At 37.3% G+C, this 22,406-nt stretch overlaps 1 protein-coding gene across 2 annotated transcripts in view; it reads right to left on the reverse strand.

The window, feature by feature from the left end:
• LOC130407701 (potassium/sodium hyperpolarization-activated cyclic nucleotide-gated channel 1) overlaps nucleotides 1–22,406 on the reverse strand; it is a 76,807-nt gene that overhangs the window by 28,061 nt on the left and 26,340 nt on the right. For both annotated transcript variants that reach the window (XM_056730852.1, XM_056730853.1), the window contains exons 3-4: nucleotides 14,748–14,909; nucleotides 3,361–3,579 (exon numbers count right to left, since the gene is read on the reverse strand). In XM_056730852.1, the coding sequence (XP_056586830.1) occupies nucleotides 3,361–3,579; nucleotides 14,748–14,909 (381 nt within the window). The remainder of the gene's footprint in view (nucleotides 1–3,360; nucleotides 3,580–14,747; nucleotides 14,910–22,406) is intronic.

Here is a 22,406-nt window from a genome sequence, read left to right on the forward strand (position 1 = left end):
TGCCCCCCACAGTCACCAGATCTCAAACCAATAGAGCATCTTTGGGATGTGGTTGAACGGGAGCTTCGCGCATCCCACAAATCTCCATCAACTTCAAGATGCTATCCTATCAATATGGGTAAACATTTCAAAAGAATGCTTTCAGCACCTTGTTGAATCAATGCCACGTAGAATTAATGCAGTTCTGAAGGGCGAAAGGGGGTCAAACACAGTATTAGTATGGTGTTCCTAATAATCCTTTAGGTGAGTGTACATACATAATAAAAACGTTTTTTATATAATACTAAATGTAATTTATTTAAATATGAAAACTTCATTTATTTTTATTTATTATTAATTAGCTTATTTAGTGTTAAAATGGTATATAATTTTCTGTCACAAAACATAATTTTTTACATAAACTTGGAGAGAAATTATGATAATAGATAAGAAAACAATAACTGTAATACCATAAACAAATCTTAGTATAAATAATAAGTATAACATTATTTATAATAAAGTTTAATACCAATACTCATCATTTTGGAACAAAGCTTCTTCGTTGCCAATCGACCAAGAAACTCTTCTTGGTTAATCTTCTTAAATGGCCATATTAGCGTTCCTCTTTTCTTTATCAGGGTGGGCCGATGGCATTGGCTCATTCATTTGACCTCCGCTGTTTATATATAGTGACCACTGAGAAACCGGTTCAATATGAATCCCATTTGCACATCTCTGGTCAGGGGAGCCATATCTAATATCCATTTGCAATGGAGACAGATTTTATTTGGCATTGCGGGGGGACACGACCACAGCGGTGACATTGCATTTCTACATGGAATGGAAGCGTCTGTGTGCGAAACGTCACACGACTACAGCAAGGTCAGAAAAATTATATTAAAGGAAGATAAGAGCCGACGAGGGGACAGCGCGAGCCTTTTGTCCGTTTCAGACCCGCTGCATCATTGTCACATTCAAGGTGACCGCTGCTATGTGTGGAAGTCTGATAAGCCAGAACACGGCGGCCATGACAGGGTTATTGATGGGACGTGCGGTCCATGGGTGTTTGGAGCACCCTGCTTTCCCTAGTAATGGAATCTCATTAGCTCGTATGGAAACCCCCTGATTCCCTCCTCTAAAAGGCTTCTGCTAAATAGCCTTGTCAATCGAGACGTAGGGGAGAGAAAATGGTATACGCCACTCAAAAAACAAAGAAATAATTTAACAAAATATAGCTTACACAAGAATCAACATTCAGTGAATATTTGATAAGCCTCATGTCATTTTAAACTCACTTACTGCTGTATTTAGATGGAATGCATAAAGAAAAAGGGATCATTTTTTAAGGGATAGTTCACCCAAAAATACAAATTATGTAATCATTTATTTACCCTCATGTTGTTATAAACGTGTATATGACTCCTCCTGTGGAACACAAAAGAAGATATTTTAAGAAATGTTTGAGTGGTTTTGTAAATACAGTGAAAGTCAATGGGGGTCATTGTTGTTTGTTTACCAACATACTTCAAAATATCTTCTTTTGTATCCTGCAGAAGAATGAAAGCCATACAGGTTTCGTGATGACTTAAAGGCGGGGTGTCCGACTTTCAAATTACGCTTGTTGAGACAAAGTCGGGCCAAGTACCAAAACTACCTTGTAGCCAATCAGCAGTAAGGTGCACAGGATTGAGCCGAGTGCTGACGAAAGCGAAAGATGGGGGGAGTGGTGTGTCTGTTTTGGTGATTTGAACATCAACAACGGCTATCAGAAATGGGAAATCCCGCGTTTAAGGGTAAACTTAAGGGTGAACAATCCCTTTAAGCAAGCTGAACTGCCTTTATGCCTCACAGAGTATACCAGAATGCACCTCATGAAGTTGGTTGAGAGAATGCCCAAAATGTGCAAAGGTGTTATCTATGTGTTGTCTTTATATGTTATCGTTTTTGGTGTGAAGAGCCCTTAACTCTATACATTTCCATTCCCCCTTCCCCTAACTCATTCTTCTCTTCCACCATACTAGTAGTAAATGAAAAACCAACGTTGTTTGTGTGTTTGTGGCATGACGTTAACTCGCCTCTTTCAGGTCTGGTCAACACCCAAACAAAATCCACATGAGATAAGCCCCTCCTCCCCTGGGACAAAGCTGCTCTGCACTGCATTGCCAGTGTCATTCCCTTGAGACAAATCCTCTTTGGAAGCAGACGATATAATGATCTGCTTACAGTACAACAAACCTTCAAAGACAATGAGGGATAATCTGCCAATCCTTTTCCCAGAGTGTGTTTGAGATGAAGTCGCATGCTGTTTACAGGATGTGGAATCGATACAATGTGGCATCTCTGAGCTGATGACTTAAGCACCACAATCCTGTATTTAAGCGTAGTACTGAACTACTGCTAGCATCAATTGCATCCGATCTAAAACTGATGCAGGTGAGAACTGCACAGTCATCTCAAAAAACTTGAAAAAAACAAGAAATGTGAAGATGATCCAAAAACAGGCCTTTTCCATTTGATACATTTTTGTGACAAAATTATGTTTATATAATAAAAATATTAAATAAGTTTTTTTCCACCTCTACATACAGTAACTCTGTGGATGAGTCCAGCCCTTGACCTGCAGATGCTGTCTGAAGAACGCAACCTTCTATCCGTGTAACAGAGGTAGAATTTCTTTGACGTCAGATCAATATTGGTGTCATTCCTGAATGATTCATGAGCAATGAGCTCATAATGTGCTTGTGATACACGATGATGACACAGATTACCCAAGATGCCATTGAAGTCTGCTACGATTAAACGCTAGACTAGTGCAGGCATGCTGGGTAAATCTCACCGAAACATGTCAAGGTCACATTTCACTCCAAAAAGCAAAATATGTATATGTCTATTTAAATGTAGCGTTTAGTTTTTTTTTGTAAAAATATTAAACAATTTAAATACAGTATATTTTTATATATTTATTTATTGATACATTTATTATATTTTAATTGTTTATTTTATTCTTATTTCCCTTTTAAATGTTTTGATAATAAAGAATTATTTTGTTTAATTTGGCATAACAGCATATCATTTTTTGTTATTTTAATTAAAGGCTTTAAGCAAAAAACGCATTTAATTTTATTTTCGGGGTGAAATACGCATGTTCTTCAAAGGTTTACATAAGGCAGTAACCACAGCGCTAATGTTCATCTTCTGAGAAATTCTGCAACATAACCATTTATACTAATCTTTTCCTATTTTCAGTCTTTTTTCCATGCTTTGCAAGCACACACATTTGTTTTTAAAGCGCAACAGAAATAAGTTAGAATGGTGTGAAAGTGTTGCGTGCGAGCTGTATTAAAATCAGTGTAGTGTCAGGCAATGTCTGTTAGTTTTTACCTTCTCCTGGTATTGCCTTCGAGACGAGTCCAGAGACTGGATGAGGGCTGTGGCGTGGCCCACAAACATGGCGTAGCAGGTGGCGCCCACGATCATACTGAGCATGGTGATCCAAAGGTCCGACATGCTGACCGGCGCTCTGGCTCCGTACCCGATGCACAGCATGTGGCTCATGGCTTTAAATAGGGCGTAAGAGTATTGCTTTCCCCAGGAGTCGTTCTAAAAGAGTGCGAGAGACAGAAAGGGCAAGATGAGTTGAAAAGAAGCAGAATCAGAGATGGAAAAGCAGGTGGAGTGAATTTAACACATGTAAGCTTGCAGGCAAACGCTCTGCTGTATCATTGAGTCTCCGTAGAGCCTCCTGCCAACATAACCTTCACGAGCGATAAACTCTCTCTCCCTTTCTCTCCTTTCTCTTCCTATTTGTATGTTTAGATAAAAGCTATTAATCAATTTATTAATCAAATTTTTATTGATCAAATTTTTTCAAACAAATGCATAATTATTAAATGAATACGTTTTCTCTATTAATAAATTAATTACATACAAAGAATTGCTCCATATTTTGGTAATAGGATAAAAAAATTGCAAATTCACATTGTGAATGTTACAATGTTACAATTCCACATAATCCATTATAAAAAATGCACCTTGCTCCAGTGACCATAGTAACCATTACTGCAACTAAATCTTTTTTTATTTGTAGTACAATCATAGTAACCACAAATCTTACCACACTCTTACTATAGTAACCTTTGTTTACCCATGATATTTGTAATGAAACTGTGGTAATACAAATGGAAATCAAAATTTAGTTTAAGACCCTGTTTTAGCGTTTTTTTGTTGAACGTCGATCTCGAAACTCTTTCCACTGTCATTTGCAGCGGGGTGTAAAGACAAGTGATGGTTCTGGTGTTTGCTAATCAACTTGGATTACTTCCATTAGCCGCCGTCAGCTGATGTACAGCTCTCTGGATCCCTCATGTCGGATGGTTAGAGAGTGCAAGGACACATTCACTGCTCTCACAAGCTATTAGTGCGCTTGATTTTAATAGAGAAATGTACGAATGAAAAGAGACAAACTGTACTGCAGCGTGTCTTAGTGCAACACAACTCAATACGACTCTTTTAACCAACAAGCAGAAGACTAGATCCCGAAAACAAATAGGATGCCAGGGCGGAGTCAAAATTCATGCACCAATAAGATCCAATCGTATGGATGAAATTAATTGATTTTTATAGGTAATACCTGCCTTATTTTGTAAAACATAATATCGTCACGTTCACGATACAGAAACAAAGAAACCATTTTAAAACCCTTGTCGAATCAGCACAGGCTATTTCGGCAGGTCGTACCGAATTCAACAAACGCTCTGTTTTTGTCAGATAAATTTGCTTCATATGATATATTTTCATCCGCAAGCTATTTTCAGTTTGCAGCGCGTCACTCTTCAATGTCAGCATTTCCTCCCAAACATCAGTTACTGTTTTGCTGAGAACACTTGACTAAAACAAGACGTGCATTATTTCCGGACGGCCTCGGCTCCTGTGAAAACTCGCTGGAGGAATGTGACAGTCGTGTTCGTGGATGGGGTATGGAACGGATATGCTGACTGCTCGAATCTCTTGCTGTTTATTTGAAAGAGAAAATGTGCTGAGGAAGCCTTGAACCTGCACACTGCTGTCTGGCAACACACACGGTCCTCAGACGCAAGCTGGGATGTGTATCACAAACGCTGGTTCTGCCGAGTGTATGCGTGTCTGAATACTTTGAGGAAAACAGTACTGATGAGCTCTCTCTCTCTCTCTCTTTCTCTGGTAATGGCAAATTCATCAGCTGCAAAACTGAGTCACCTATTAATGCTAAATCTCATCTCCATGCTGATTACTTGTTTCTTTTAAAGATGAATATAAATATGGTGTGAAAATCACTCGCATTAAGTTTGTAAAAAAACATCATATGATTTACTTAAACATTCTTGGTTGCATTGTCCTATGACATGTTACGCCCAAACAAACAGTATTAATACAAAACCTAAATTATCAGAATTAAAAATACAAAGTAATATGCATAAAATATAAGTGGAAGTTATTTACACATGTGAATAATTCAATACTGTGTACACAACTTTGTACTTAACTGTAAGAAAAATTGCTGCTTTCCTTCTGAAACCTTGTATCTCCATATTTTGTGATTCATTTTTTTTACCATAATTTATTATTATCAGTCACACTTTATGTTTGTGACTATGTTTTGCAAATATTTAACCAATAAAAACTATTTAAAAAAGTGGTTGTCCACTTTGACAACACAGTATGTAATCATTTAAAAAGTACAGTGTTTTGTCCATTTCTTGAAAAACAGCAAATTTGAAGGTTTCAATTTGTTTACATAAATACTGTATGCAGAAACACTAGTGTAGGATATTGCCATATACACAATATGCAAAAAACGCTGCGGTTTGTGAAATTCAGAGTTCAGGAAAGGAAATTGGTTGACTAACAGCAGTGCTATCAGTTTAACTACAGTATCACGGGTGTGATGGTAGCTAAGCTGTTTTCAATATATGTACTTCTTCTATTAGCAAGCTATTTTATTTATTCCAAAAGGACGTAATGTGGCGTGGCGAAATGCGACAATTGTGTTTCTTGTCACATTGCATTGTGTGCACTTTACAACTGCGTGAACTGAATAAACAGATCCTCTTCATGTCCGGAAAGTCCAATTTCATTCCCAATGAAACGGTATAAAAAACAATTCACAGATTCCTTTGAGTCAACACTTAAGAGAGTAACTGTTGACATCTCTGTAGAAAAATAAATATTGAGGTTAACACTGCTGTTTACAACTCTGTTTGATTCAGTGCTATAAACTAGCCCACATTTAGTTAAGTAAACTATATATTAAACCCCCATGACTTATGCTTTGCATTTCATTTAAAGGAACAGTTCACCCAAAAATGGCTTTATTTACTCACCCAAGTTATTCCAAATTCTGATGAACACAGAGAAAGATATTTGTAAGAATGCTTGTAACCAAACAGTTCTTGGCCATCATTGACCACAATAGTAGGTCAAATATCTTTATACATTTCTTTGTTCTATTGAACAGAAAAGAAGACATTTTGAAGGAAACAAAAAACAGTTTCGGGGGCACTTTTGACTTCCATTGTAAGTTTCCTAAAATGGTAATCACTGTTTGCTTACAAGCATTCTTCCAAATATCTTTCTCCGTGTTCATCAGATTTATACAGGTTTGGAACAACTGGAGGGTGAGTAAATGATGACAGAATTATTGGGTGAACTGTCCCTTTAAGAGCATCGTACCAAAATCACCATACACACCTGGTGAGTCTTCCCAAACCTTTGAGATACTTTATGTAGAGGTATGACGCTTACGGTACGTAACACACTTTTGTATATGTCCAAACATACACACAAACACACCAAGATTATCAGACAATCAACACACTTCCCAGGCGGGTTTTCTAATCATGTGCAGACCACTTAAGGACGAACCACTATCAAATGTGAAGTGTTAGTTAAAACATTGCCTGATTGTGAGGAATGAGAGATTGCAGACGATTGGGGAGTCAGCGTGATTGGACCGGGTCTTGAGCCGTTTGTCATGTGTTTGACCATCAGAAATGACAGGGGACGCTCCATGAGAACGCCAATTATAATCAGACAAAACCACATTAACCAGATTTATTCCTGGGTAGGTTTGATCATTTCAATCATTTGATCACTTTCAGGTGTAATAACTGTGAGTTGCTTTAGAAAAACATAATTTTACATTGAATTTTACTATATTATACAATGTCAGAACTTAAAGGTGCAGTTAAAAAATTCGATATTATAATATTTCAATATTGAATTCAAAGTGGCCCAACACGACAAATGAAATCTATAACTACATGACTGCAAATAAAGGTACTGAAGGCAATCAATATTATAGATGTTACATCTGTGCTGTTTTACTCAATGTAATTTGCATATTTTATCAATATCTGCAAACTGTCAAAATACAGTGCTGATATACATTTCTAATTAAAAATGTAAAAGATTTTTGTTCTGCGTGAACCCATAATCTGTAAGTAATAATCTAGAAAAAAAAGACACTTAATAAACCACAGCCCGATTCCTGTAACATTCAGTATGAGAAATGTGGACTCAATGTTCAGTTTGCTGCTTCTGTTTTCTCTCTTTTTTATCTACTGGTCTCTGCTTCTGTCTCTGTCGTTCTCTTTCTTCTTTGACCTATCTGTATTTCATCTTCTCTCTCACTATTTCTCCTCCATCCTGTCTCACCCTCCTCTGATGGATGTGAAGTTATCTGTGTGAGATAAAACCAAAAGCCTGGCAGTCTCAACTGGTCTCTGAGAATTAAAAGCCATCTTTGAGTAAAACACAAGCATTCCAAAAAGATCCAGTTTAACATTTGCATCCATTATTTATTACTGTAACAAGAAAACTGAACTGATGCTATAGATCAACGCATTTTGTACAGCAAAACTGATCGGTAGAAACATACCAATTTCTACCAATAATTTGGTAGAAACAAAAACGCTCAAAGACAAGCGGTTAATTGACTATTGGATCAAAGTTAGTGCTAACGTACAGGAAACACATTTAGAAAGTCATGAAATTGAAATAACGATTTCTTTTATGAAACAAATCACATTTTCTTGGAGTTTGAGAAAATTAATTAAATTTAGTGTTGTAAAAGAAACAAAACAAACACAAATAAAGACATAAATAAATGTGTAAAACTTTGCATAGATTTCATCTTTGAACTATGCATAAGTCAAAAGCTGTACATTGTGCGTATATTTACACAATTTTATAAATCTCGATATACAGTGTATGTGGAGAATTGCACACTTTAATTCATTTTCAATTTTGCACGTAGACAGTGTTTGGACATAGGTTTGCGGCAAAATTGTTTTCCTCTTTAACTAGAAGAATATTTGTGCAAATTATACTGCAGAAATATTAGTATCCTATATCTCCACTACAACTTTGAGAGGGGTGAAAAAATAAAATAAAAAACATAATTTTAGTAATCATTCCATACAAACATGGGCTTACAACTTTGAGTAAGGCAAAACAAAAACAACTGAGAATAAAAGACATTGCTAAAGCCTGAAGCTCACGCAATGCAATACAAGCTTATGCAATGCATTGTGGGTGAGAAGTTTAAGCTTGAAGATAATGAGGCAGGTAGTAGCTCCTCTTATTATAAATAAGCTGGAAATCACCTTTGTTCAACTGGGTTTTTCCTCCGGATGAGCAATCGTGTAATAAAAATTAGAATGAGGCTCTACTTCCCCAAAAGACACACGCGCACAAAAAGGATACACATTATCTTCTCCTTAACTAGCTACAAAATGTAAAACCCTTCCAGAAAACACGGGTCGGAGTAAAGTTATGTTATTTATTTTAATTTACGGATTGCAGACGATCAAGAGCCATATGCCAATCATCTTAGGAAAGTTGCCAGCTGTATGATATCACTAGATTCAATCCATATTATAATGTCTCTCTCTATTCAGATGGGTCAGGCGAGTGTCTTTCTGTGTGACTGCACAACTGAGGGTTTGTTATGTCCTCTGGTTATAACTCAAGTGCCTTCTTTGTAACTCAGATAACGGATACATCCTCCCACTCACCTTGATCTCTCACACCAACTGATGTTACGTCACCTTTGACACACATGAAACCAAAGGACACACACTCAGCTCTCGGCTGTGTTGTTATACATCTGCAGTTATTTATAGTAGTTGCAATAGTCTCGATTTTGTGCAACGGTAACTGAAAAGATGCTCTTATGGATTGGACTGGCGTCTTAAGTAATGGATTAAATGAGAGAAATCCCATCATGGCAGATAAAGTAAGTAAGTAAGTGCTTAAACACAGTAAATAAGTCAAAGGACTGATTAAAAATGCGTTTGGAGTGGCCAGAGGGCTTTTAATGTCACATCTGCACTTTGTGTTTGTCTTAACGGGAGGTGGCTGTTGGCAAAAGGTGTGTAGGAAATGTTTTGTTTATTTCCTTCATACACAGACATACAGTACACACACACACACACACACACATATAGGTCAAGTTACTATTGGAGCATACACCAATCAGGCTGCAGTAGACAGGATGTCCTGAGAGAGATCGCATGAAGACCGTCTCCGAGCGAATTATACATACCGTTCAGTTGCTATGGAGAAGCTTTTTTTTAGTTTACTAAAACTAAAAGTATTTAAACATTTCTGTTTATTAAAATCAAATAAAACTGTGGGCAACATATGATTTTAAAAACGTTATGAAAGTTAGCAATGATGCCTTAGCAATCAACTAAAATAAGGCACTAAAATATTTTAATATAGAATATTAAAATAAATAACTACTAAACTAAAACGGAAATAAAACAACTTTGCAAATATTTTTTTAGCAAAAAATAATAAAATGAAAGCATGTAACAAAATAGCTAAACGTTAAATTAAAGTAAACTGAAAACAAAAAAAAGCTCATTTAAAATCAAGAGTTTGTTTGCAAAAACAAACTTTTTTGTTTTAATACATATTAATTTGGTTGCATTTTATTATAGTAGGCTGTATTTTTGAGTTAATTTATATTATAATAATAAAAAATCCACCTGCCATTTGATTGATATTAATTGGAATGCACAATATTAAAACATTATTTTAGAATTTTATTTTTTTGATATGTTTTTGCAAATGAACTCTTCATATATTAATAAAACTACAGGTGTATTAACTCTACATTATTGTCTGTTTTACACAAATGATTGTCTATTTTTTGAATAAACATATTAAAATTGATCAATTCATTCAAACAAAAATGTGTCTTGAACCAAAAACAGTTTTTAGGACCCTTTTAAGACCTCTTAATCGTTCACTGGTTAAAAACTAAATATCTTACAACACTTGCATGTGTATACATTACTTTTATTTTGAATACCGAGTTTGTAACACAGGCAAAATGTTAATGTGTGTGATCTCTACTGTACAAAGAGCGTCATGCTAGTGTCTATGTAAATTAAACAGTACCAACAATTACACCAATCAATAAATATTTAGTGGTAAAATGTGAGTGTGCATCATAAGTTTAGTAGATACAAACAACTAAACTCATTCTCAGCCACACTTGTGTTTTATTGGTAGAGGGAGTTTTACTGGAGCTTAAAATTAAAATGACACTTCTGTCATTTACTCATCCTCTAATCATTTCAAACCTGTATGACTTTCTTTCTTCTGTACATCACGAAAGAAGATATTCAGAAGAATGTTGGTAACCAAACAATGGCGGTACCCCTTGACTTGCATTGGTTTTGTGTCCATACAATAAAAGTTATTGTTGTTCTGCAGAAAGGTATGTAATGATACAGGTTAAGTAAATGATGAAAAATTATCAATTCTAGGTGAACTATACTAAGTGTGACTAGTCTGTGTTTCCAAAGAAAGGATGTGTATTGTTTGCAGTGGTACGCAATAGCTACAGGCTTGAAAGACACTGCACCGGACTATTATTCTGGCACAGGAAAATATGTATGTGAATGATTTATTACCGGCATCCAAAGGGATACATGTGGATTATTATAATGTAGAGAAGATCAAATGAAGTGTCTCATTAATATCTGGCTGCGGTACTGCCGGGCTGTAATGTAAAATTCATGGTCGGGTCACGTGTACAGAGGGCATTTGCGCACAACACATTGTTCAATTAAAAACCTCATTTATTATTTATTATGTGGAAAACAATTATAGCTATTGATATTTTCTCTCTGCAGCAGTGGTTTTGGATGCAGAGCACTTGCCTCTGATTTATGTTCAGTGTTTCACTTAAAACCTCTGTGGGTTCGAACTCAATCTCTTCCTCTAACGTGCCAAGTAAACTGCTCAAACCTCGGCATAATTACGGTAGCCTTGCGGAAAAATCGATAGCATTACTATTTAGGTAATATTTTCCCCAAACACACTGAATTTGATATTGATTTTTTATTTTTAGCATTAAATATACAAATATGAACAAATCCCCTTTCATGAGTTTGCCTATGCAGATAATAATAATGATGCATGTTGAAGGGTTTGCGTGTGTGGAGTGCTGTTCGGGGAGAGGGCTCAGAGTCCGGTATTGCCCAAAACCCAGAGCGTCCCCCCCCGTTGTCCTGCTGGAGGAAACGGGCCCGTGGTGAGGAGCCGGGGTAGTGGAGGGATACTTAAAGACTGTATAGAATCTAAAGACTTTGTGTAGTACTTCTCTCTTGAGCTGATAGGGTAGAAGCTGTGATTGCTGATAGCGAACCAGCCGGGTTAATAATCTGGCCCTGCTCCTCCTGAACTTTGTTAATTAAACATAATTTCTAGTCCAACCAGAATATAAACTGCTACACTGTGATGACATCACAACTATAAGCATTTCAGCACATGACCGACCACATTTACATATTAACACTTATTTAGCAGCTTGACCTATTAGTGTAAAGTATGCTAAGAGCTCAGAGGTGAACAATCATAATGAAGGGCCATTACATATAGAAATCCTAAAGATACAGTAGCACAATTCTCACCCTTCTAATTAAATGAGTTACTCTGGTTTAAAGTGACATTGTCTCGGTCTGCGCCTTGCCGAAGTAGGCACGTCGAGCTCCCTGGATACCTCTGCAACACTAACCTAACTGATGGCTAAATTAACCCGACAGCCCGGCCTGCAGCACAGTCAGCGTCGTCTCCTGCATGCTCAGACTCAATGTCCCAATTATCACCCCCCCCCCACCGGGGCATTACATCCTCTTCTTTCCAACACACAGTAAACCCTGAATTACTGAACAGCAGGGCCACTGCTTCCCTGTGGGACCCCCTTCGGCGCTCTGGGTAAAACAGCGTTGGGAATCTTTGCTCGTTTTTCATATGCATTGATTTTTTTGGGGAGGAAAAGTGGTGCAGAGGTGAACGGGGAGGTCAGCGATTCAAAGTCATGCAAAGTCTTTGGGCGAGAAAGCGGGAGAGTGCACCTTGATAAAAGAGGTACATAAAAATGGATGTCTGATGCATAAATAAGGAGAAACAAAACACACATCTCTTTGATTTCCTGTTTGTTTCTGTTGCTGTATTCATTGAAATAAAGCCCGGGGGAACATGGCAGATGAAAAATAATGATGCAGTCATGATATAATTTTCAGAGAGAGACATATGAGCTGCATGTCTCTTCCAGTTTGGAAAGCCCTCATTTATGACTCGACAACAAATGGAAATTTCAAGACAATGGATTCTTGTACAATGGACTGAATCGCAATATTACATCTTATGGAGTCAGCAGTGATGGGTGGGCATGGTTTATTTTTAAGGACAATGGAAGTACACGTCTAATGCTCAAATCATGCTGGAATTACCCTATTTAAGAGATGCAGATAACCGCCGTAGGATTGTTGCATTTACCCAGTGGGGAACTGGTTTTCTGGAGGCCTGGAGTGAGTTGTGGGTGCACCAATTAAGAACTCAAAGTGGAAACAAATAGGTTTGGTTCATAATTACGTTTTAATTGTAAATGTTGACAATACAAAGTACTGTTAATGAAGAATAGCTAAAGCACGACAACGAATACTACTCATTAGTCTGTTTATTAGGCGACTATTAGCCTGTGTGACACACATTCATGTCTTTACAAGAAGAATAAAATACATCAACAAGCAACCATTACAGTTAAACACCTACAGCAAGGCAAATCATTGGCTTTTCATTGGGTTGCTTCATCTATGAGTTTCAAACGATCTGCAAATTCAGCATTATATCCACCGTTTATATAACATCTATCATTGAAATGCAGTAAACAAACAGACACACCTCAACTTCTCTTACTATTGCAAGAGTAACGCGCTGCTGCTGCAGGCCCACAGCGCAGCCAATCTTGACGCAGCGCAGCCAATCTTAAAGGTAAGCGTATCGGTTGATCCATAGCCGGCCTATTTCTTTCGCCTTGCCATGGGCGTGCTTTTCCAGGAGAATTGCCCAACAATTGATTAAGAAAAGTTGCTATGTTACGTTCCTTCATGTTTGAAAAAAAACTTTACGAAACCTATACAAGCTTTGGGGGAGTGTATCGAGCACAGAAATACTAATACGTCTAACTCGTTTTTAACAAGTTGACCATGTTAGGCGTGAAAAGCAAGTACGTTTAACATTGTAAAGAAGTCAGAATGCATGAAACATGGTTAAGTCACCCCTTTAAGTTTGGGCCACATAACATTTGATTATGTTGTTGCCACTGAAACCATCTATAAAAAATAAAAAGTAAGAGCTAATTCAAAATATTACTAAAGCTACAATAAAACTAGAAACTAGTTAGTAACTAGAAAGTATAATAACTCTGGATGTATAATACTCGATGATGGTTTAAAATGCAGTCTATGAAAAAAATATGAAACCTGAGGCTGGTATTTTAAATCAGGGCCACAGGGGGCAATTTCAACCTCCTATCTCTAGGAACCCCGCCAGCTTTGACCTCTTCAGCAGCTCAGACAGCAAAGACCAGAGGGAGAGAGAGATGCACTTACAGGAAGTGACATAATTGTGTTGCAAATATGCACATACTTTTTTATTAAAGTCATTAAACCTTGCTCAGTCTAGGATATATCGTTTTCTTTCATTTTACAAGAACATCTGTGGCTCGCTATTTTCATTTGGGTAGAAGATGAATTGCTCCTGAGATAAAACAGACAGGACTGCGACTTTCATTTTCTCTATACTCATCACCAAGTATCATTCATTTGTCAGAAATGTTCCATTCAATTTAGCCAGTGGTTTCGCAACATTTCAACAAGACAGGAATATCAATGATTCCCGGTAAGGCCCTCTAGAGCCGGTGGCCGCTGTATCCTGCAGAGCCCCACCAAGTTAGATTGAGCCCCATGGGCACTTTGGGGGACATGCTTGCATATCTGCCGTATCAACCACCAGCACGCGAAACTGTTATCTAATGAGATGCCACGGCTCAGACACACATGCACTGAGATCTGTGAGTTCTTAAAATCCATGTGACTCTAGACTTCTGAACCAGCACTGAAGTATAACCTTGAATATGAAGAGTTAAACGTGTTAATGCTAAGAGAAGAAAAAATGATCTTGGCATTTTAGCGTTCGTTTTGCACCAACATGTCGTGCTGTTGAAAACCAAAGCGAGCCATCTGCTCTGATTAGCCAAACATCTCTCGTTTGATAAAGGTCAAGAATAAAATGTTCTGCCCAGAGCCTCCGAGTTAAAAAGTAACAAGACATGCAAGTTCAAATATTCATACGCATCCAAGCTTGTCACGTTTAGTTTGACTTTCTCACAAAAATGAAGAACAGATTGTAGAAATGTTTTGAATACTTACAACCATACCGTTTAGCGACACCCAGCAATCCGGAGGGAAGTCTTGCAGGAAGGGAACGAGGAACTGCAGGCAGCCATCCCAGTGACACAACAACAACATCATGCCAATCAGATTAAAGATTCTTACCACTGCACTCGCCAAATCATACGTCATGTGGAAAATCTGTGGGAGGAACACAAGAAAAGAAAAGAGTCAGCCGTTTCTTTTACTGTGTAAAAATCCATGTTGTTTCAGACTCTCAGTCCACTGGAACACAATATTCAGTCTATTTCTGATTAATACAATTGAAATATTCCTCACATTTCGTCCTATTCAATTTCTCCCGCATAAATCATAACTGCATCACATCACAGGAGACTTTCAAGACAATGTCATCTATTTTCAATGGTAAAATACCATTTCTCATAATCAATGTAGATGTGGGTTATCCATTAACAATAGATTGAATTATAAACAAGGCACACCAGTTACAATAATATTATTGAATATTATTTTCCACTCAAATTATGTAAATCGTCTGCCAGCATTGAAAGACATTTCCTCTTATGCAGAATAATGCACTATGATAAACCGTACACAACAATGTCAAAGACACTTATTAAGAATGTAAATAGGTTTTGATCTCATGTCTTTAACATCGGGAAAATCAGATAGATACTCTAATTTCCTGTTGTAAACCTCATCGTTCTAAACCGCGCGATGTTGTGTCTGAATTATAGACACGCAGAGCTCAGAATGTCACGGCTTTTCAACTCCCCGCCGATTTATATTGCTCATAATGCAGCGTGGTTGAGGGAAGATCGCGAGAAGACAGCGTCTCAGAATGATGATTCATTGCCTGAAGGCTTCAGAGACAACAACAGGAGAGTGAGGATGATGCGTTATCCATCTCCACCCACTAAAAGCCCTGATATGCAATTGCACTGCATCAATAAAAATGCAATGAAAAGGGCTGTTCTGCAGTCTACACCAGTTTAGAGAAAGCTACGTTTCGCTTCTACCCTAGCAAGGCCCAGTTTGAAAGCACAGTAGTAAATTGATGTAGAGTCACTGAAAACAAATATTTTGAGGGAAGAGAGTGGTTTAGGACTGCAATACAGCAAGAAACAAAGAAAGAAATGGAGAGATAGAAAATAGGGGATGTGGACTTAATGATGATACTAATAATGTTAAAAATAATAATAATAATGCTATTGTACTTAATAAGTAATATTTAATAATACATTTATTGAAAAATATATATAATAATAATTTACATTCCTTAATGATTATTATAAATTATGATCATTGCTAATAAATAATAATAATACTTAATGATGATATTATTATTAATAATAATAACTTTTAACTTTAAATGTCATGTCAACCAAGAGAGTGGTTTAGGACTCCAATACAGCAAGAAACAAAGAAAGATATGGAGAGATAGAAAATAGGGGATGTGGCCTTGATGATGATAATAATAATGATAACAATAATAATGCTATTGTTTTTAATTATTGTTTTAATATTTAATAATACATGTATTTAAAAAAGATATAATAATAATAATTAACATTACTTAATTATTGTTATAAATTATGATTATTTATAATGCATAATAATAATACTTATGATGATATTATTATAAATAATAATGATAACTTTCAACTTTAAATGTTAGGTCAACCAGGGGCACAGAAATAAGAGATCCAAACTTGCAATGTTCAGAAAAAAAGAACACATGAAATACTAATGCCAGATATAATCATGTATCGTGTATATTATCATGGAAAGCAACAATCCCCCATCGCTTCTATGAAATGGTAAAGTTTTAACGTTTGAAAAAGTGACCCCACAGAGTTTCACATTAACTTGTGGAGAATTAGACCTAGCTCACATGATATGAATAAAGAGATCAAACTCATTCCGCTGGATGGTCAAGCCATCATTAGGGGAGAGCACGGGATAAAAGGTTTCAGCGAAACAAAGACGATCTTCTCTCCTGAACGCTTTCATGTGCACACTTGCTTATTCAACCATTCCCCATATGCATAAAACACCCATTCATTCCAAACATATCTCGGTTTCTTTTCTAGCCCAGTCTGTTATTTCATTACACACCCCTGACCGGAGAAACTAAATACAGTGGAAAGACATCTCAACTAATGTTTTCAGGCATCGCAGGGTGCTGGCTTTGCACGATAAACCCCATATTGCCGAAATATTTCCCCAGGCAAATTGAAGTAGAATTTGAGGTGGAGGTAATTGTTATCTATTTTAAGTCCATAGGATTGCTCAAACACATTAAATTGCTAATGTGTGAATTTGATGGTGTTTTAATGCTCGCTTATGGTATGGGACCTCTCACTCCGATGATGAGTTATTCATCTTATGTTCAACAAAACCCACATTAAAACGTCTTTTGTGGTCTCGTGCTATTTTTGAGTAACCGTGGATTACCAGAACGTATTAACTTCTCTCATAGTTTGATTTTCAGGAACGTAATATACGCAAGAGAAAGAGCCTTCTTTCTAATATGCAGAGGACACATGGCAGTATTTCTTCATTTTGCGAATGAGAAAAGGTCACAAGAAACAGATGTTGGAACTTGTTTTAGCCGTTCACACACACAGAATTTACATTCGGGAGAACACAGCATTTCATTTTCCATTATATTCACACTTTAGTGACATTTACAATTTTACAATTTAGAAGGTGAACAAGAATCGGGTTTACAGAGTACTTATCTTACTCAAGTCACTTTGGAAAAAAGAGTCGGGTGTAACCAAATCTATAAGTAACAATTAATAGATCGATAACTTCAAATGATCAAAAGGATTAACCAATTATACCACAACAACGTGTTTCATCTAATCTTTGTCTTGATTTATAGTCTTGTTAAGAAAACCACAGAGCAGCACTCCTCATTTGAACCCATTCAACAGTAATTTAGTTGTAGGGTCAACGATATTGTCAAAACGCATTAACCTTCAAATCCAGGCTTTGATATTATGGCTGCACGTTACCTAAACTCTGTGGCAGTTTCTGCATTGGTTTTTTAAGTCAGTGTGGGACTCATGGGACAGACACACAATCTTGGGAAGAGCTGACAAGGGAAAGACAGTCTATGGCAGAAACAATCCAACCGGGAGTCAATATCCGCAAATACAGACACATACACACACATTCTGATCTTCACACAAGTCTATTGTAAAACTTTAAACTGTCTGTGGATTGTTATGTGGACAATTACATTTTCAAATCCCGTACATTCTATGTTGCTCGAAATATAGTTGTAATCCTGTGGCGATGGGGAACCGTTGAGGGTGACTCCGGTACCTCGAATGTTATTGAAACCCCAATTGAGTTTCATCCCCACTGTGTCCTTGAACAAGGAAATTAACCTCAGAACATACCGAAGGGCTCATTTCCGGGATTGTTTTCCTGTATACGAGTTCTAAAGTATATTATCAATTTTAGCACATAGATCAATCGAATAATATCTTAAAGGCATTTTAAAATGATTTCAGTTTACAAACAAATAGCTTGTTGAAAGAGGCATGTTAAAACGTTCCCGGAGGCCTTGCTCTTGATCGCTAACGCAGAACAGTGTCGGACGGAGGTCAGGCATGATGTGAATGCTAACCAACAGAGACCGGACTCACGCTCAAGGTTATTGGTGGAAGGGCACGAAGCACTTAAAGTAAAAGATCGGACCTACACACCAGAGGTTCGGATATCTCCTACCAGGATCTGCAACAGACATAGGAAGTCAAACATTTTAATGATCGAACTCATGAGCCGGTACATGCATTTATGAGTGTTGTTAGATAATACACGGCTAAATGGCTTTGTGATAGAAAACTACAACAGCCATGATGTTTTGAAACACTTTAAATTACAGATTCCAGGTTACATAATTTGCAAATATATTGTAAACAGGTTGAATTTTTTTAAAACATCCAAGTGCCAATTGCCAGAGCAAAATAAATTGCGACAAATACTGTGTCAAGTTGTTGCTATGCAGTTGCTAAGTGGGTTTTAGCATGTTGTGGGTGGTTGCCAAGGTGTTGCTATGCAGTTGCTAAGCTTTTTTAGGATGTGATGAGTGGTTGCCAAGGTGTTGCTATGCAGTTGCAAAGCGTTTTTTAGGATGTGATGAGTGGTTGCCAAGGTGTTGCTATGCAGTTGCAAAGCGTTTTTAGGATGTGATGAGTGGTTGCCAAGGTGTTGATATGCAGTTGCTAAGCTTTTTAGGATGTGATGAGTTGTTGCCAAGGTGTTGCTATGCAGTTACAAAGCATTTTTAGGATGTGATGAGTGGTTGCCAAGGTGTTGCTATGCAGTTGCAAAGCGTTTTTAGGATGTGATGAGTGGTTGCCAAGGTGTTGATATGCAGTTGCTAAGCTTTTAGGATGTGATGAGTTGTTGCCAAGGTGTTGCTATGCAGTTGCTAAATGGGTTTTAGCATGTTGTGGTGGGTTGCCAAGGTGTTTCTATGCAGATGCTAAATGGGTTATTGCATGTAGTGGGTGGTTGCCAAGGTGTTGCTAAGCAGTTGCTAAGCGTTTAAAAGGTGTTGTGGGTGGTTGCAAAGTCGTTTTTAGCAGGATGTACAGCATTCAACCCAGTTTTAGGTCTTTATGATATTCTAATTCCGTAAGACATATATGGTTAGACATCTGAATGTAAAGAGTGTTAAATATTTCTTCGAAATCAGTTTGCAGCTGGACAGAACAGATGGGCAGACCGATAAATAGTTGGAACAGACGTTCAAAAACTACAATAGTACTGAGGGAAAGTAAACATGGACAGCAGATTTAAACAGATAGCACAAAATGCAGGCTTCAGGCTCTGTACATTAACATACTATCAATAATTCTCCACTCCTCTCTCCCTCTATCTTGTTTAATTCTCGCCTCTCTGAGATGTTTGTAGGATTCCTTTCGTAATATGAGTTGATTGTTGTGTTCCTCGGCTGTGGTGCTCAGTCCTGCATGTATAAAGCTCAGTGGGTTTCAAGCAGTGTTCCGCAGTGCCCCAATGCTTCATGGGAAGTGTTATCAGACCTATTACAGTGGCACATCCCAGGCCAAGGGTCTCTCACAGAACACACACACACATGCATGTAATAGTATTTAACAAACATTTATAGTAGCTTCTAGAAATAATACAGCAAATTTCACAAGGAACTTTGCAGTAATCCCCATTATTAGAAAAAAAACATAAAGAATTCCATTCCATTTCTGAGTATATCTTTATAAAATATAGGTGCTTAAAGGGTTCCTCAAAGTAATGCCACTGAGGACAAACACAAAAGTGTTTTAATGGTTAAAATATTTATCATTGAATGCTAATGATCAAAACAATGCTATCCACAGTCACCCCGGCAACATGTGTATGTTATGTCTCTTATATCTCAAACTATTAGAGCTACCTCTGTTCTACATGTCCAAAAAACATGGTGGAACTTTTGACACTTTTGTTTGCTTTTTGACAGAATCTTTTGTTACTTTAGCGAATATATTGAAAAACATATACAAAGTTGGCACACCAAAGCTCCAAAAAAAGTTTTTATCGACTTTCACAAAACGTGTGACGTTTCGAGCACAAAAGCTCTTCATCCTTTTTGTGTGCTTTTGCTGTGTTTTTGCTATAGGGGATGAGACCTTCCAACCAAATACTCTTTTATTTCTCTTTTTCCTTGACCTCCTTCTACATCCCTCTCTCTCTCTCCCTCTCTCTCTCTCTCTCTCTCTCTCTCCCTCTCTCTCTCTCTCTCTCTCTCTCCCTCTCTCTCTCTCTCTCTCTCTCTCTCTCTGTGCTCCCACTGCTGTCTCTGGGACTGGCTCAGGCAATGATACAGTGAGGGCTTCTGTAACTCTATTAATCATCCTGTGAGAGAGATACTGTACTGGTGTACAGTGTGCTAGGACTAAAATTAGCCGACGGCAGTGAGTCCTGATGTTTTACAGCTCTTTGACCCTCCGTCACCATTCCAGAGCTATCTCACTGTGCAAACACACAAACAATGCCTAAAGATTAAATCTATACTAACATAATATTTGAAATATGACGGTCACACACTATGCACATAAACAGAGCTGTCTACGTAGACATCATGTTACTTATCAATTCTGAATGTTCCAGATAATAAGGAAATGATGGTGCCTTTTATGATGTCTAGTTTGAGCCAAATCACAAAGTCTGCATGGTGTGTTGCTTTTATTGTGCAATATATACACAATTTGACTTGCTGCATAAGTCTATCCCAGAATGCACTGCAACAAGCTTAAAATGGCAACAGAGTCAAGGGAAATGTCAGCATCATACTGAAGATAAATCTTCACTCCATATTTGAACTTTTAAGTATTAATCATGAGCACTGTATAATCAGACTGTATTAAAATCAATTTGTTGGAGTGTAAGGCCAGAAATATCGCCAACTGAAGCCAAGTATGTGAATTCAGCTTCTAGCTACATACATTTCATCATTGATGCATTTCAAATCTAAGACAATTGCTGCCTATGTAGAGCTTATTGATTTAGTCAGTAGCCTTCAGTTACAAATTCAGCTAGAATCCTACCAGACAGCGATGCAGATCGTTGTCTTCAACCGAAACAAACCCACACTGTATTGCGTACAGTAGACAACTGCAAATAGAAATCATCAACACTAAAGCAAAGAACATCTGAGCGTCTACAAATTGTTTCTTGAGGGCTCAAAAACATAAAATAGATATACAACAGAATAACTAATTGCTAATGTTTGACAGACGGATACAGAGAGACCCTGACAGCCCACCATAGGTGTCAAACGTATACAATTCTGTGGAAGAGCAACCACACTTTTAACTATGCTAACGTTGTTGGAGCCGAAACAGGTTCGAACAAACCAAACCAATATACTGGAGAGAGAGAGAGAGAGATAGAGGGATATTGTGATTGAGTTTATCAGTTGGTTCCAGAATGAGGGACGCAATCAGAAAGAGCTGCGTCATACAGTCACATAACTCATACAAACAGCATATAAATAAAATGTTCGACATCTAAACATTTATATAAAGGAGTAAAGGACTGAGAAAATTTGAGACCTTCTTAGAAATGCACCGTTGCAACTCTAATATTATCACAAGTATAATGCTGCTGCACTAAAATACAAATAGTAACCAATTGCCATTTCAACAGCTTTGCCTTTTTTTGGATTAAGCTCATAGTACTGTACAACATAGCGGAAAATGTATGACATCATCTAATCCACAATTGTTCTCATACCTTTCCTTATCTCCAAAGTGTATATTCACATTGTATTTGACCTCTATTAAAGGATATCAAGGATTAACCGGGACGATTAATCCATGATTATGCTCATTACAATGTGTGATGACATAGAAAACAGCCTTTAAATGTGCAATGTGTTATATTAAGGAGGATCTATTGACAGAAATGCAATAAATTACACATAACTATGCCTTCAGAGGTGTATAAAGACCTTACATAATGAAGCGTTACATTTTTATTACCTTATAATGAGCTACTTTTATCTACATACACCGCAGGTCCCCTTGCATGGAATTCACCGTGTTGTCTCTACAGTAGCTATAAACAGACAAACTGCTCTACAGAGTGCGTTTTGTAAATATGTATATCCTTCTTCCAAGAAGTGAAAATGTGACGACA

Source organism: Triplophysa dalaica, chromosome 19, assembly GCF_015846415.1.
Source record: "Triplophysa dalaica isolate WHDGS20190420 chromosome 19, ASM1584641v1, whole genome shotgun sequence".
Lineage (NCBI taxonomy): Eukaryota > Metazoa > Chordata > Actinopteri > Cypriniformes > Nemacheilidae > Triplophysa > Triplophysa dalaica.